At 43.6% G+C, this 17,728-nt stretch overlaps 1 protein-coding gene across 1 annotated transcript in view; it reads left to right on the top strand.

The window, feature by feature from the left end:
* Positions 1-17,728, top strand: part of fbxl13 (F-box and leucine-rich repeat protein 13) — a 126,103-nt gene that overhangs the window by 8,246 nt on the left and 100,129 nt on the right. The window contains exons 3-7 of the mRNA XM_055653146.1: positions 1,748-1,851; positions 2,237-2,266; positions 4,947-5,040; positions 7,127-7,194; positions 10,727-10,881. Coding sequence (XP_055509121.1) covers positions 1,748-1,851; positions 2,237-2,266; positions 4,947-5,040; positions 7,127-7,194; positions 10,727-10,881 — 451 coding nt within the window. The remainder of the gene's footprint in view (positions 1-1,747; positions 1,852-2,236; positions 2,267-4,946; positions 5,041-7,126; positions 7,195-10,726; positions 10,882-17,728) is intronic.

The raw sequence follows: 17,728 nt of genomic DNA, 5'->3' as shown, positions 1-17,728 counted from the left end.
GAAATCATTGGACAAAGTCAGCATGGATTTATGAAAGGTAAATCATGCCTGACGAATCTTATAGACTTTTTCGAGGATGTAACTAGTATAATGGATAAAGGAGAACCAGTGGATGTGTTATATCTGGACTTTCAGAAGTCTTTTGACAAGGTCCCACATAAAAGATTAATATGCAAACTTAAAGCACATGGTATTGGGGATTCATTATTGATGTGGATAGAGAATTGGCTGGCAGACAGGAAGCAAAGAGTAGGAGTAAACGGGTCCTTTTCACAATGGCAGGCAGTGACTAGTGGGGTACCGCAAGGCTCAGTGCTGGGACCCCAGCTATTTACAATATATATTAATGATTTGGACGAGGGAATTGAATGCAACATCTCCAAGTTTGCGGATGACACGAAGCTGGGGGGCAGTGTTAGCTGTGAGGAGGATGCTAGGAGGCTGCAAGATGACTTGGATAGGGTAGGTGAGTGGGCAAATGCATGGCAGATGAAGTATAATGTGGATAAATGTGAGGTTATCCACTTTGGTGGCAAGAACAGGAAAGTAGACTATTATCTGAATGGTGGCCGATTAGAAAAAGGGGAGATGCAATGAGACCTGGGTGTCATGGTACACCAGTCATTGAAAGTAGGCATGCAGGTGCAGCAGGCAGTGCAGAAAGCGAATGGTATGTTAACATTCATAGCAAAAGTATTTGAGTATAGGAGCAGGGAGGTTCTACTGCAGTTGTACAGGGCCTTGGTGAGACCACACCTGGAGTATTGCGTACAGTTTTGGTCTCCTAATCTGAGGAAAGACATTCTTGCCATAGACGGAGTACAGAGAAGGTTCACCAGACTGATTCCTGGGATGGCAGGACTTTCATATGAAGAAAGACTGGATAGACTCGGCTTGTACTCGCTAGAATTTAGAGGATTGAGGGGGGATTTAATAGAAACTTACAAAATTCTTAAGGGGTTGGACAGGCTAGATGCAGGAAGATTGTTCCCGATGTTGGGGAAGTCCAGAACAAGGGGTCACAGTTTAAGGATAAGGGGGAAGTCTTTTAGGACCGAGATGAGACTTTTTTTTCACACAGAGAGTGGTAAATCTGTGGAATTCTCTGCCACAGAAAGTATATGGCTATATTTGCTATATTTAATATTGGCTATATTTAAGAGGGAGTTAGATGTGGCCCTTGTGGCTAAAGGAATCAGGAGGTATGGAGATAAGGCAGGTACAGGATACTGAGTTGGATGATCAGCCATGATCATAATGAATGGCGGTGCAAGCTCGGAGGGCCGAATGGCCTACTCCTGCACCTATTTTCTATGTTTCTATGTTCCTGGATAGTTTGGAGATACGTGTAATACAGCACATTAGCATTTTCTATATTTAGCTAGTTCTCTAATTGTCATGGACCTATGCAATTTTAGGTCAGTTTAGTTTATTGCTTCCCCTGAAAACAATTATCATTCTTTATGTCCATGCGGTCCTATTTTTAAATCAAAATGTATCATTCTTTATCAATTCCAAAAGTAACAAATCTTTTCAACATTGTGCTTAAGAACAATGTGCATTATACCAAATTTCATACAGCAATTATACAGTCATTAAACATTTGGATTTGTACACATTGCTAAACTTTCTTTGGGTGTGTTATATGCCATGAGGATTTATTTAACAAATGACATTCCAGATTTGATTACATTGTAGTACATCAATTTTACAGATCTTGCAATAATCAAGTTTTATTTTCTGATAGGCATTGCTGACAGGATTATTTGTTCAGTGTCCTGGTGATCCATTAATATTTTTGGAAGAGAAAATTAAAGAACTACAAAATCGAAAAAGTCAAGCTTTGCTTTTGTAAGTATAAAATTAAATTTGGAATTCCAGTTTTCTTCAAACATTCACATGTTTATTGCTTGGAGCACCGCACCATTCCACTAATTGAAGATATTTTGGGCTTGGATTGTTAATTAACTATGTCAATTGTTGTGATGTCGGCGATAATTCTAGGAAGCCTTTGATCTTAGGGCCCTTGAAAGTAACTGAAAGTAACTTAGAAAGTAACATAGAAAGTAATTAGACATTAACGTTTTTGCATGATGCCAACAAAACAATGCCCTGGAATGCCTGCTTGGAATTTAAAATATCACAAAATCAAGAAGAAATAGCTGTCACAACTTATTTGGATACATATTTTACTTTAAACAATAACATTAAATTTTGCTTCCTATTTTTGTTACAGGACAAAGGAAGGTCATATGGATTTGAGCTGGTGAGTTCTTTTATTAAGATATACATTGCAAATCACGGACATTGAAACTAAATAACTTTATGCTTAATTTGACTGCAATCAATGTTTCAAATAATTTGACTGCAATCAATGTTTCAAATAATTTGACTGCAATCAATGTTTGTATATTCCAAACCTTTTCAGTTAGAAGACTTCATATTGTCTAATTAATTGTGTTTTGTTGACTATAAATATTCAGGTATATGTCAGTTAAATGGTATGAACATGTAGAGAAAGAAACATTTTTTGCAGATATGATGATGTTAACACCGATTACAATACCGTTACTCAGACCAAAAGTCTGAAAGTCTTAAACGAGGAGGACTAAAATAAATTTGCCTTCCAATGTGGCTAGAAAATGTTATCTTGATTACCATTATTATCCTCTCTTAACTGATGAATCAGTGCTCCTCCACATTGAATAAGATTGGGAAGAAGCCTGAAAGTATCACATTACGCTTGGGAGCGCTTGCCAGAGGAGCCCGCTGCTGCTCCAATTTTCTTTAGTTCTTAACAGGGATGTTTCATAACCATAAATATTAAACACTATCAATTAATCCACAACATTTCATAACTTGTCATGATGTTTTTGTAGTAAATGCCTTCTATGTTCTGTTATGCTGAAGCAAAGCAAGAATTTCATTGTCCTATCAGGGACACATGACAATAAACTCACTTGAACTTGAACTTGTTTTGCCCTATGATAAAAGTTTAGAGAACCTCATTCACTTTCCTCCATTTTCCTCCCACATTTCATTTGTGTCTCAAATAACTCGTGTTTTTGAATGTAAGAACATGTGAGAAAGTTATTTGATTCAAGGGGAAAATATTTCAAGGGACCTAAGGATAGTACACGAAAGTAGCTCTGAAGTAAAACATTAGCTATGATATTATCAAATGACACCAGATGCAAGTGGCCTAATAGTCATTGGAGGTTGAATAGCTGAATCAGTAAATTTGGCCAATGCTAAACAATAACTGAAAAACATAGAAAACATAGAAAATAGGTGCAGGAGTAGGCCATTCGGTCCTTCGAGCCTGCACCGCCATTCATTATGATCATGGCTGATCATCCAACTCAGTATCCTGTACCTGCCTTATCTCCATACCTCCTGATTCCTTTAGCCACAAGGGCCACATCTAACTCCCTCTTAAATATAGCCAATATTAAATATAGCAAATATAGCCATATATTTGCCACATATTATCAAATGACACCAGATGCAAGTGGCCTAATAGTCATTGGAGGTTGAATAGCTGAATCAGTAAATTTGGCCAATGCTAAACAATAACTGAAAAACATAGAAACATAGAAAATAGGTGCAGGAGTAGGCCATTCGGCCCTCCGAGCCTGCACCGCCATTCGATATGATCAGGGCTGATCATCCAACTTAGTATCCCATCCCTGCCTTCTCTCCATACCCCCTGATCCATTTAGCCACAAGGGCCACATCTAACTCCCTAGGGCCACATTTAACTCTAGGACTTACTAAACAGTTTAGTAGGTCCAGACCATCCATGAAAGATTTGTTATTCAATGCCATTAAGTGGATAAATCTTTCAATAGTTTACAGATTGCATAAGCCCTGGGTTTCTCGGTGCCACATGTTGTCCTATCATTTTATACTGTATACAATTAAATGGTTTGATGATCTAAATGACTTTTAAACTATTAAACCAAGCATTTCCTTTCTACTCACATCTGCAAATAATCTGTTTTATGTGTAGATTTTGTATATGATAATGTCAGTCACTGTACAAGTTATCAGGAAAAAAAGAGGTCATATTGCTCCATATTGAATCAGATGTAGGGCAGCCAGAGCAAAATCTACTATTTGGCTGTACAGCAGCATGAATTAAAGGGCCATTCACACATTTTGCACAAAATTCTGCAGTCTTCAAACAAAACTTTAACTTGATTCTAAATTCTGCTGACATTGACGACAAAGATTTAGGTGGATTCTATTGCCATTTTCAAATTTAAAATTATTTTTTGTGAAGGTTCCACTGGGTATCCTGCATGAGCTGGTGTTTCATGATGGGTGTCAGAAACAGTGCAGATATGACTGAGAACTCCAAAACACAGGATGCAGAGGCTCACGTTTGCCTTTTTAGAGTTTATAGGGAATTGTATTTCTACCTTAAATTTTTTTTTGTTGAAAATTAATGCCTTTGGAGACCAAGTCACCCAGGGTAATTTGCGACCTTCTACAGATATAGTTCAATCCACAGATTTGTTCTTGGTAGATATACCCATGGAAGCCAAGTTTGTCATTATCACCCTCAACTTTCTGACCTCCAGATCTATGCCATTTTCCACCATTTGCTCTTCATTTTAACATCAAGAAGTTGATGGTCTGTACTCAAAGAAAAGCGATTTTCTTTACTTTTCCTTCAGCAGAGATTGAGCAGGTGCACTGATTTGACAGCATTATAGGGTTTCCCAAGGCTCACAGGGTCTGAAGTGGTAGGGCTTAGGGCCTGACCCACGAGCATGCGACCTGCATGTGGATAAAAATATATGACAACAATTTTGCTAATTAATTATTTGACTTTATATCGATCAAGTTTACACAGTTTGGCATCTTCAAGCATCTTTTATTTTTGGTGGTCTATTGTTCTGTTTAGTATATTTTCAATATTTTACTCTTTCCTCATGCAGGGACATGTTTGTCACAGATGATTTCCGACAAAGTATGACAAAAATGATAGGCAGTTATTTAAACTATCTCTTTGATCTGGAAGCAGGTCTGGTGGTAAGCAGATTTCAATTTTCTATTTTCTAAAGTTAGATAAAGCCTATGGCAGGGTAAATGACAAATGGGTATTTCTAATTTACTCTAAATCTAGCTGTGAGTTTATCAGAATTTAAGTTATATGTCATTGTATTTCAATATCTCATCTGTGAAAATTTTAGAATGATACAGCACTTGCCGGTTACAATTCTATTTTTGCTTGATCATTTATATGTATTAATTAAACATAAATTATGTTGCACCCCTGCCGAACCTTTACGTTCCATCTTTAGCTTCCTCACTGTTCTCCCCTACCCTTTGTGCTGCTGCATTTATATTTTTTGCCTCTCTTTCTTCGGTTCATTGCATTAGGCTTTCAACCAATCTTAATTGTGGGAAATTTACAGTAAACCCTCATGGGCACCCCCCCAGCCCCCCACCATGGTCCGAGGGTTTACTGTAATGTACTCTAATTTAAAGCACAGTGTGGTGTGTTGTTAATACTGTATCTTATGTAGCTTTTCTTGAATTGTTTTATCCACAAACCAAATAAGATTGAAATCAGCGATGGGAGAGGGAAAGTTAATGTCATAGCGATTTGAAATTCTTTTGCTTCCTATTAATCCCATGCCCGATTTATTTTAATAAGCATGTTTCAAGCACATCCAAAGCCCTTGCCTCAAGTGTTGAGGACCTTACTGACATGCAAAACCTATTGTATGATAGTGGAGATCGCAACTCTATTATACCCTAAGGCTGTAATATGCCATTTGACTGTGGTAAGCTAGCTCAAAAAGATAGGCCCTGTCAAGAGATTTTAATTTAAAAAGAATTGTGTGGCCCAAAAGGAACATGAGCGGCACTCTAGAACACATAAGGAATCCTTGGGCCTTTCCTTGTTTGGATTTTCCTCAAGTCACCTCATAGAACAGATAACTTTCTGATCTTCAAAATTTCAAGTAAAATCACTGTGAAATGTATATTTTTATATTCAGTGTATGACAGATACAGATACAGATACAGATAGCCTTTATTGTCATTCAGACCGAAGTCTGAACGAACTTTCGTGCCTGCAGTCATACATACAATACAATAAAAAACAACAATAAACACATATTAACATCCACCATAGTGAGTCCACCTAGCACCTCCTCACTGTGATGGAGGCAAAAGTCTTAGGTCTGCAGTCTCTTCCCTCCTCTTCTCCCTCTGCCGTGAGGCGATACCCCACCGGGCGATGTTAAAAACAGTCCCGCGGCTCAATCACCGCGCCCCGGGGTGGTCGAAGCTGCCGCCCACCAGTCCTGCTGACGCAGCCGCTGGCTCGTGGCCGAACCCCGGACTCAGGTCACCGCCGCCAGAACGCCGTCCCAGCCACCGGACCACCGTTCCAGCCCCGAGCCGCATTGCCCTCACGTGAGCACCATTACCGTCCTCGCGCCAGGCCGCCCGACATGGGCGCCGCTCCTCCCTCGGGCTGGGCCGCCCCGACATGGGCGCCGCTCCTCCCTCGGGCTGGGCCGCCCCGACATGGGCGCCGCTCCTCCCTCGGGCTGGCCCGCCCCGACATGGGCGCCGCTCCTCCCTCGGGCTGGGCCGCCCCGACATGGGCGCCGCTCATCCCTCGGGCCGGGCCGCCCCGACATGGGCGCCGCTCCTCCCTCGGGCTGGGAGCGCCGTACCTCCCCGAGCTCGGCCACTCCGACGGGAGCACCGTTCCTCTCTCGTGCTGGCCGCCCTCACAGGAGCGTCACAGTCCCTCACGGAAGCTCTCGTGCTGACCCCCCTCTTTCAGAAATTCATTGAGGAGTTGATTGTTTCTAGTTGCTAACTAATATCATCTTCATGTCACTTTGATCAAGTTTGGGCTAGTGTTATGTGAATGAGATGCAAGAGTTAAAATGGTTCTTGTTTTCTGTTAGCAATTTATCATAAGCATTCCTCTATTGCTACATGAAGTCAGCAGACTGGAATTTTAGAAGCGAAGTACAAGACAAAGCTGGCCATTATACCACAATGACCAATGATGAATTTCAACATATTGGTCTTATTTTTTAATAATTTTTAGACCAGAAGGAAAATATTAATTATTGTATACTTTTTGCAGCTTCCTCCAGAAATGAATGAGAAAGCATATCGGTTCCATTTGAACTTTTTATTGAAGAAGTACTTTTAGTGAGTACATTTTTCAGAGCTATTTAGTAAAAAATAAATAAATAATCAAGCTTGACTTTTAATTTTTTTTTTTAGGCAATTGTCAGTTGGTATAATCCCTTAATCATAAAGTTTTACAATTTGTCAATAACGAGCATAGACATGGATTAATTTACTGTAAGGCATATGTTTGATATTATGGATATTATTCTCTGTTTTAAGTGTCACTTGGTGTGTATCTGCAGACCTTGTGGGAAGCTAGGGAAGAAATTGCGGAGTCCCTTGCTGATATATATGCATCATCTTTAGCTAAAGTTGAAATATCGGAAGATGGGAGGGTGGTTATTTAAGAAAGGCAGTTATTTAAGAAAGGCAGCAAGGACATGCCAGAAACCAATAGGCTGGCAAGCCTGACATCACTGGTGGGAACATTGGTGGAGGGGATTCTGAGGGACAGGATCCATCAGCTTTTGGGTGGGCAAGGACTGATTAGAGATAGCAAGGCCTTGGGTATGCAAATATGATAGTGTTTTTTGAAGAAGTTACCAAGAAAATTAATGAGGGCAAGAAGTAAACATTGTCCATATGAACTTTAATAAGTCCTTTGATGGTCTGGAAGATAGGGTTACAGGGAATCTCAAGTGAGTTAGCCAAATGGATTTAAATTTGACGGTGGAAGGAGCTGAAGGGTGGTTGCAGAGCATCACTTTCCTGATTGGAGGCTTGTGACCAGTGGTCCACTGCAGTGGTTAGTGCTGGGTCCACTGTATTTTGTATCTACATTAATGATTTGGATCACAATGTAATTAATTTGTAGATTACACCAAAGTTGGTTGAATCATTGGCAGCGCAGAGGGATATATAAGTTTACAACAGAATTTAGATCAGTTTTGAAAGTGAGTCAAGGAATGGGTAATGAAATGTAAAGCTGACAAGTTTGAGATGTTGCATTTTGGTATATTAAGCAAGGGCAGAACTCTCGCTGTAAATGGTAGAGCCTTGGGAGAGTATTATAGAATGGCCTAGAATTATAGGTGCATGGTTCCTTGAAAGTGGTGGTTCAGGTGAAAGGTGTGGTGAAGAAGGCATTCGGCATGCTTGTCTTAAGTTGGGACATCATGATGTAACTGTACAAGTCATTGGTGAGACCACACTCATAGTATTGTGCAGGTATAGGAAGGATGTCATATGTTTGTAAGTGCAGAGGAGATTCACCAGAATGTTACCTGGACTTGCAGGTTTGAGTTATAGGGGAGAGAATGGATAGCCTAAGACATTTTCTTTGGAGCATAGGAGGCCAAATGGTGACTTTATTGAAGTATATAAAATTACGAGGAGCACGGATAAAGAGAATGTTCAGTCTTTTTCCAAGAGTGGTGAATTCTAAAACTAGAGGGTATATGGTTAAAGTGAGAGGATAGAGATTTAACAGGGGCCTTAGGTATAGCGTTTTCACTCATTGGGTATTCGATATCTGGTGCAAGCTGCCTGAGGAAGTAATAGAAGCAGATACAGTTATGACTTTCATAAGACATATATGTATATATATATATGGATATATGTATATATGGCTTTGGCAAAATGCTAGCAAATGGGGCTAGCCCAGAATGCCAACATGGCTTGTATGGACAGGTTGGACTAAAGGGCCTGTTTCTATGACTTTATGACTTGTCTGGTCCTGGAGATTTATCCACCTTAATGTTTTTTTAAGAATGCTCCTCCTTGGTAATTCAGATATTACCCAACACATCATTACACATTTTCCGATATTAGTTTGCTTCCATGATTTTCTCCTCAGTAAATACAGATGGGAAATACTTGTTTAACATCTGGCTTGTCTCCTGAAGTTTGCCTCACAGACAACCATATTGGTCCTCTTGTTGCCTGCATAATTTCCTTCTTATGTATACTTCTACATTTCTTATATTCCTCATGGAATTTGCTTGATTCCAGCTGCCTATCCCTGACCCTGACATATGCCTCCTTCTTTTTCTGGCTTGAGCCTCCATATCCCTCCTCACTCAGGGTTCCCTAAATCTTCTAACTTTGCCCTTTACTCTAACAGGAACATGCTACTTCTGAACACACCCAAACTCACCTTTAAAAGCTTCCCACGAGCCAGGCATCTCTTCACCTGATCCAGCACACACACTCTCACACACACACACTCACACAGACACACCCTCCATCTCACACACATACACACTCTCACACACCCTCCATCACACACACACCCTCCATCTCACTCACACACACACACACACTCCATCTCACACTCACACACGCACACACACCCTCCATCGTACACACACACCCTTGATCTCACATACACACACCCTCCATCACACACACTCACTCTCACACACACACACACACACACACACACACACACACACACACACACTCACACACACACACACACGCACACACACACACACACACACACACACACACACACACACCCTCCATCTCAAAACACACACACCCTCAATCACACACACACTCACACTCACACTGACACTGTCCATCTCACATGCAGACACACACCCTCCATCTCACATACACACACACACATACACACACACCCTCCATCACACACACACATCCGGGACATATATGACAGTAAAATTTTCTTGAATCTACTCACGCCCGACTTCTGGACTGAACGCGGTCTTGGACTCAGGCCCGACTTCTGGACTCGGATCCGATTTCTGGACTGAGTCCGACCTCCGGATTGAGCGCGACCTCCGGACTGAACGCGACCTCTGGACTGAGTGCGACCTCTGGACTGAGCGCGAATTCCGGAATGAACGCGACCTCTGAACTGAGCGTGACTTCCGGAATGAGTGTGACCTCTGGACTGAGCCACGGCTTGTAGACTCACAGTTCAGTCAGCACAGCTGGCGGACTCACAGTTCACTCACTGACTGCTTGTAGACTCACCTTCACTCACTAACGGCTGGTGAACTCACAGTTCTGGACTCAACTCTCACTCACAGCTTCTGGGCTGACTGACTCACGCGCAGCCACCGGGGCTTTATTTTCCTTGCCCCTAAAAGGGGCGTTGCCTTCATGGTGACTGACAGGCGAGAAGATCAATCTGCTGATCTCACGATTTTTTAAACCTTCATAACTTTTCTAATATTTCACTGATCGGAACAAAACTTGGGGTGCTTGGAGCAGAGATGAGTAAGATGGTGAAAAAATCCTAGCGTTATGGGGCAGCGTTTTTGCCAAATTTATTTACAAAGTGGCCAAGATGAGAGTTTTAGTAATAGCATAGATAGTATATCTGATTTGTTTGTATAGCATGAAAAACAAAGCTCTTCGCTGTACCTCGGGGCACATGACAATAATAGACCAAAACCTAAATCAACGCCAGTGGGAATTTTTGATGGGGCTTGGTTGAAAAGAAAAGAACTACTGTTTTAAAGCAAAGCAATTGATCCTGCATAATATTAATTGAAAAGTATACTGTACCGGATGTTGTATTATTTGTTGCTATATAAGAACAATGAGATTCTTTTGAAAATTACCACCGTTTTTATTTCAGTGAATGGATGACATATATCAGAAATAAAAAAAGAGATCAGATTGAAATGGCACAAGCTGTGATCAAGGCTGAAACTCATTATGTACGGCGTAAATTAACAGTGGGACTTTATGCATGGATAAAGTGGATGCAAATAAAAAGAAAACAAGAAACCCGTGAGTTGAATTGTATTTTATATGACAGAGAATTGAAATTAATACACTTCTCTGTATATCGTTGTATTTTTGTTAAGAGTTTCCTGTGCAGTTAGTTCAACTTTCTAAGTAAGCCCTTAATTGAAAGGTATTTTTGATGCAAATTAAGTATTTAGTTTAAGGTTGCAATTCTACTTTTCTTCACTGTCCAACACCAGCTGCAGGTGCCATCCAATACTCTGGTGAATATGAGAGACTGAAAACAATGAAATTAAAAATTGTAAAGTAAAACTATAAGTTACCTGTAGGAAATATTTAAATACTAGTGAATGTACACAACCAAAATATATTCCAGGAGAGAAAATGGAAATTCATCTAAACAGAACTTCCAAGCCTGAAACTGCAGACAACATTTAGTACATACCACAGATTATTAAAACAAAAGACAAACTGATGATGATATGTTGATGACAAAAGCCACTGGCATCTATTTGGAGGATTTAATAAAGAAGGGTAAACATTCAAACAAATCAGTACTGACTCAGAGGAAGAAGAGAAGATCATGGAAGCTAAGGAATTGAGCCATTGGAATACATATCTTAGATTATATATGGATTACCAAAGAGGCAGTATTGGCAGTTTTAAAGTGAATTAAGGTAAATAACTGGATAAGGCCTGATCAATTGCATCCTTGTGTCATGTGCGGAGCTAGCAAGGAAATTGTGGAGGCCCTTGCAGAGATATTTACAACATCTATACATAACTAAAACTCTGATCTTGTGCTCTACCGGTTTGTGCGGTTTTACTATTTGCGCAAAAACAGTACACGATAATGCTACGATATTTTGTCAGCTCACTCACAGTTCTCCTGTGCTGTGTGTGCAACAAGTTTCGTTCCGATCGGTAATGTATTGTAAAAGTTAGCGAGGTTTAAAAATCGTAAATACCGCTCGTGCGCAGATCGATTTCCTCTCCTCCCAGTCATTGCTGCGCAGATTGGTCTCTTCTCCTGTCACTCCGTGGGACAGTCCTCCCATTCCTGCACCTTCGCGTCTTTACTGGAGCTGAGGATGGTCGGTGAAGGTTTCCAATTGGACACAATTTTCGGAAGGGTCCGGAAGCGGCTCGGCCTGGCCTGGAATCGGAGATGTCGTCAAACGGAAAGCTGGTGGAGGAGAGCGTCCAGCACCTTATGTGAGTCCCAAACTCACCGCCATCGCAACGCCCGCTGCTCCTGCCCCTTCCCCTCTGATCCCCCTTGCTGGCACCTGCCCCCCTTCCCCCGTGATACTCCCCTCTCTACCATGGCTCTTCCCCCATCTGTTCTCCAAGCTCTCCCCCCACAACCCCCCTCCCCCCACATCCCCCGCCCACACGCCAGCGCGGCCGTAGCTACTGGTGCTTCCGGGCCGATCGGAGGCCTGGCTCTGAGGGCGCGGATGACTGATGCTCCTCTGAGGGGAGTAGTGGCAACCATGAGATCCTGGGGAGGGAGAGTGGGGGAGGAGAGGGGATAGAGGGAGAGGATGGGAGTAGGGAGGGGAGAGGAGTTCTGGAGGGATGGAGTGACTGAGGGTGGGGGAATGGGGAGGCGAGGGAGGGATTGGGGAGGGTAGGAGTAGAGGGAAAAGAAGAGGGAGGAGGTGAGGAGGGAGAGTGGGTGATAGAGGGAGAGGGCGGGGGAGTAGAGGAGGGATGGCTTTGGGGATGTGGGGTGTGGGGAATAGCGGGAGAGGAGGCCAGTGGGGGAGGTGAGGAGAGATAGTGGGGGGATAGGGGGAGGTGAGGAGTGGGGAAGGTGGGGGATAGAGGGATAGGAGGGGGTAGGGAGGGGAGAGGAGTTATGGAGGAAGGGAGGGAGTGCCTGAGGGTAGGGGAAAGGAGAGGGAGAGAGAGGTGAGGGAGGGATTGGGGAGAGGAGGAGGAGAGGGGAAAGAAGAGGGAGAGTGAAGAGGAGGGGAGAGAGTGCTAGGGATGAGGGGAAATGAGCTGCGCCTGTGCATTTGGGGACTATGGGTGAGTGGTGGAATATTGCGTTGGGGAACCAAGCCTCCTGTGTGACAGTGACCCAAAGGGTCCCATTTAGCCTAGTCTTTAACTAACAATGACGATTTAGAAGACTGGAAGGTGGCTAATATACTGTTATTTAATAAGGGCAACAGGGATAAGTCTGGAATTTACAGGCCTTCCATCACTGACAAGTTGTTGGTGGGGATTCAGAGAAACTGGATTTACTGTTGTTTATTTGAATAGGCATAGACTGATTAGGGATAGGCTGCCTGGCTTTGCACATTGGGTGCTGGGTCCACTATTGTTTGTTATTTACATCTAACACTTGGAAGACAAAGTAGTTAACATTCTTAGTGCAGGTGGAAAGGGTGGTGAAGAAGGTATTTGGCACACACCATTGTTCGGAAGGGAGTTGAGCACAAAAGTCGGGACATCCTGATGCAGATGTACAAGTTGTTGCTAAGACATCAGTCGGTGTACTATGTGCAGTTCTGGTTGCTCAGCTTTTGGAAGAATGTTATTAGTTTGGAAAAAGTACAAAGGAGATTCACCAAGATATTACCTGTCTTCTGTTTTTGAGTTATAGGAGAAAGGTTGGATGGGCTAGACCCTTTCCTTTTTATAGCTTTTTTAGACTGAAGGGTGACCAATTGAAGTATAGAAAATCACGAGGGGCAGGGTTAATGCTCGCAGTCTTTTTTCCAGAGTAGAGAGTTCTAAAGCTAAAATGCACAGGCTTAAGGTGAAAGGGGAGAGGTTTAAGAGTGATATCAGGGGTAACTTTTTAAATCAGAGCATCGTCTACATGTGAAATGAGCTGCCTGAGAAAGATATAGAAAGGATACAATAACAAATTTCAAAAGACATTTAGACAGATATATTGATAGGAAGTGTTTAGAGGACAATGAGCCAAATCCCAAATGAGACTAACCCTGAATGTCAACTTGGTTGGTATGGATAAGGTGGGTCAAAAGACTTGTTTACTTTAATGAGTCGAGTCGTGCACTCGTCATGGTACAACACATGTTTATTAAAGCTCACTCACAGCATTCATCTGCATGATGTTACAGTAACTAGCAGCTGCTCAGACTAATTACTTAAGCAGACTTCTGATAATATAAATCGCATAGCAGGCGGAGCTTCTACTAACAAGCACTTACAATTGGTTAGTAAGAAGTAACCAATCTACATCTTTCCTTGTAGAAACAAAATGACGCATCGATACAAGGTGGCTAAATAATACAGTAGCCGAAACGCTAATACAGGTGCACAACCTTTTATCCGAAAGCCTTGGGACCAGACACTTCTCGGATTTCGGAATTTTTCGGATTTCGGAATGGAAATTTTTTAGCATAGATTAGGTAGGTAGCGCGGGCGGCTTGAAAAGTCTGCAGCGGCTGCCTCCTCCCCGGAGACCGGGGAATCATTGTAAATCATTGCTTAAATGTTAGTCAGTTAGTTTGGAGGGATTTTATGTGGGGGGGGGGGTGAAGGGGGAAACTTTAATTCTTAGTCCCCTACCTGATCGGAGAGGCGGGGAGCGGGCAATGCCTTATCGGGTCGCCGTGCAGTAAGCTCTGGAGCGCTGTGGCCGCCGACTCACAACATCGCGGAGCTGGGGCTGCGGGCGTCCGGCCGCGGGCCGCGCTGGATTTGGAGCGCCGCGCAGCCAGGGGTAGAGTTGCCGGGGTCGGAGCTACAACCGGCTGCCCTGGATGGCCGTCGCCACTGACATTTTCGAGTGGCGTGGCAAGCATTTCCTGGTCCTCGTTGACTCGTACTCCAGTTGGTTCGAGGTTGACCAGTTGCACTCCCTCACCTCTTCGGCCGTTATCGGGAAGCTGCGCCGCCACTTCGCAACCTTTGGCTCCCCGGCAAGTCTTCAATCGGACAACGGCAGCCAGTTCTCAAGTGCCGAATTTCGGAGTTTCGCTGCCAGCTGGAACTTCCGACACTATGCCAGCAGCCCAGAGTACCCGCAAAGCAACGGCTTGGCAGAGCGCGCTGTCCGCAGTGCTAAGGACTTGCTGGAACATTGTAGACTACCCCAATTCTGACACCATGTAAAGAGGAGTCATAACACACTGTGTCTTTACTACTGTTTATTCATGATACACATACGTTGTAAAGAGGAGTCATAACACACTATGTCTTTACTACTGTTTATTCATGATACACATACGTTGCTGCCCTAGCTGTTCGTGGTCTGTCACCGGAACTAGAGAGAGGGATCAATGGGTGGGAAGGTTGTAATTATACTTGTGATGTGGGGAGTGGTTTGTAGTGGTGAGGTCACTATGTTAAAGGTACATGCACATGTCATCTACAGTTGTTGAGCAGCCGGCCAGGCAGTGGGAGGGTATATAAAACGTGAGACCTCTGGAAAAGGAGCCGCGGGACGTGGTTCCTTCACAGGAAGGAGATGTTGATGGTTGCGTCTGTGAATGCCGTCGTCCGCGCTTACCAGGTAAGAGCGCGGTTCTTTAGCAGGGCTGTGGATGTGACCCAGACGGCCATAGCCCTTGTTGGTCTAGAGGCAAACAACCTGTCCACTGGAGAGAGGTTTAAGTGGCTTGCTGGACTTGTCAAAAGATCGTTTTTGTGCATAACGCTTCATTTGTAGTTGTTTCTGGACTACGGGAGGTGAACGGACCTGTGGCTGCAAAAGCTGCTGGCAAAAGGGCAGGGCAGCACGGGTTTGATGAGACATCAGTCGCTGGGCTGGAGAACCCAGCATGGGGTCACGGCCAATGTTCCTTAAATTGAGCATGGCCAGGTAGACGTCGGATTTTGCAAGATAAGAAACAAGTTAGTTGTTTTGCACTTCGGACAGCCCGTTCGACGAGTCCATTGGACTGCGGAAATTCAGGTGATATGGTGATATGGTGAAATTCAGGTGCTGGTGATATGTCGAAAGTCCCATTGTTGAGCGAAGTTTCTGAATAGCTGACTGGTGAACTGACTGCCATTGTCGGATAGGAGGCGTGCAGGAGAACCATGCATGGAGAAATGGCGTTGCAACTTCTGGATGACTGTTTCTGATGTGATGGTTTGAAGTAAGTCAATTTCGAACCAGCACAAGTATGAGTCGACGAGAACCAGACACTGGTTCCCATGCCATTTGAATATGTCAGTGGCTACTGTGGACCACAGTAGAGGAGAAACCGGGTTTGACAGTAAGGGCTGCTTCTGCTGGTGTGGCGTCAGGCTTTTACAGATGGCGCAGACCTCAGTTTTGTCACGTATGTACTTGGTCATGCAAGGCCAGTAAAACATGCTCCACGCCTATTGTAAGGTTGCCTCCACGCCGGAATGGCCCCTGGTAGAAGGCATCGTAGTACTTGTCCCGGAGAATGGCTGGGATAACTGCTTTGTGATCCTTGACTATAATCCCGTCCTGTAGCACCAGTTCGTCACGAACCAGGAAGTATGAGCGGATTGCGAGCGGGGTGCTGTGTTGTTTATCCAGCCAGCCACGCCGGATGACTGCAGATAGCAATTGTAAAGTCTCGTCAGCAGTCGTGCGCTCTGCCAGGCTGCTTAGTCAATCAGTGGAAACATACGATACCTTCATTACTAAGAACTGGTCCTGTTAAGAGAGCTATTGTTCGCTGGTTTTGCTTGGGCCCTTGATAGCGTGTCAGCTATATGCATGTCCTTGACTTTTTTGTAGACAATGTTGAAATCGAAATGCTGCAGCTGCATCATCATCTATTGCAGACAAACCAGCATGGATGGGTTTATTCAAGATAGTGACCAGCGGCTGGCTGGTGGTCTGTTTCTATAGTCACAGATTTCCCAAAAACAAAGTCTTTGAATTTCGTGCAGGCGAAAACCACTGCAAGTAACTCTTATTCAATTTGGGCGTAACGTTTGCAGATCTCTAAGTTTGCAGATGACACAAAGCTGGGTGGTAGTGTGAGCTGCGAGGAGAATGCTAATGAGGTTATAGACGGCAGAAGCATGGCAGACTTCTTTGGTGGCAAGAACAATGGGTGGCATGGTGGCGCAGCGGTAGAGTTACTGCCTTACAGTGAATGCAGTGCCGGAGACCCGGGTTCGATCCCGACTACGGGTGCTGTATAGAATTTGTATGTTTTCCCTGTGAACTGCATTGGTTTTCTCCAAGATCCTCCCACACTCCGAAAATATACAGGTATGTAGGTTAATTGGCTTGGTAAATGTAAAAATTGTCCCTAGAGTGTGTAGGATAATGTTAATATGCGGGGATCTCTGGTCGGCGCGGACCCGGTGGGACAAAGGGCCTGCTTCCGCACTGTATCTCTAAAGTAAACTAAACTAAACTAAACTAAACTAAACTAAACTAAACTAAACAGGAAGCAGTTTATTATCTGAATAGTGTCAGATTAGAGGGACAGGTGTAACGAGACCTGGGTGTACTTATATAGCAATCACTGAAAGTAAGCATTCAGATATAGCAGACAATGAAGAAAGCCAATGGCATGTTGGCCTTCATTGCAAAAGGATTTGAGTTTAGGAGCAAGGAGGTCCTTCTGCAGTTGTACAGGGCCCTGGTGAGACCGCACCTGAAGTATTGTGTGCAATTTTGGTCTCCTAATTTGAGGAAGGACATTATTGAGGGAGTGCAATGTAGGTTCACCAGGTTAATTCCCGGGATGGCGGGACTGACGTATGATGAAAGAATGGGTCAACTGGGCTTATATTAGCTGGAATTTAGAAGGATGAGAGGGAATTTTAGAGGATTGGACAGGGTAGATGCAGGAAAAATGTTCCTGATGTTGGGGGAGTCCAGAACCAGGGGGCCACAGTTGAAGAATAAGGGGTAGGCCATTTAGGACTGAGATGAGGAAAAACTTTTTCACCCAGAGCGTTGTGG

The sequence above is a fragment of the Leucoraja erinacea genome, chromosome 22, assembly GCF_028641065.1.
Source record: "Leucoraja erinacea ecotype New England chromosome 22, Leri_hhj_1, whole genome shotgun sequence".
NCBI classification, from domain to species: Eukaryota; Metazoa; Chordata; class Chondrichthyes; order Rajiformes; family Rajidae; genus Leucoraja; species Leucoraja erinaceus.
The sequence above is the reverse complement of the archived record's forward strand: the minus strand, read 5'-3'. Positions and strand labels throughout refer to the sequence as shown.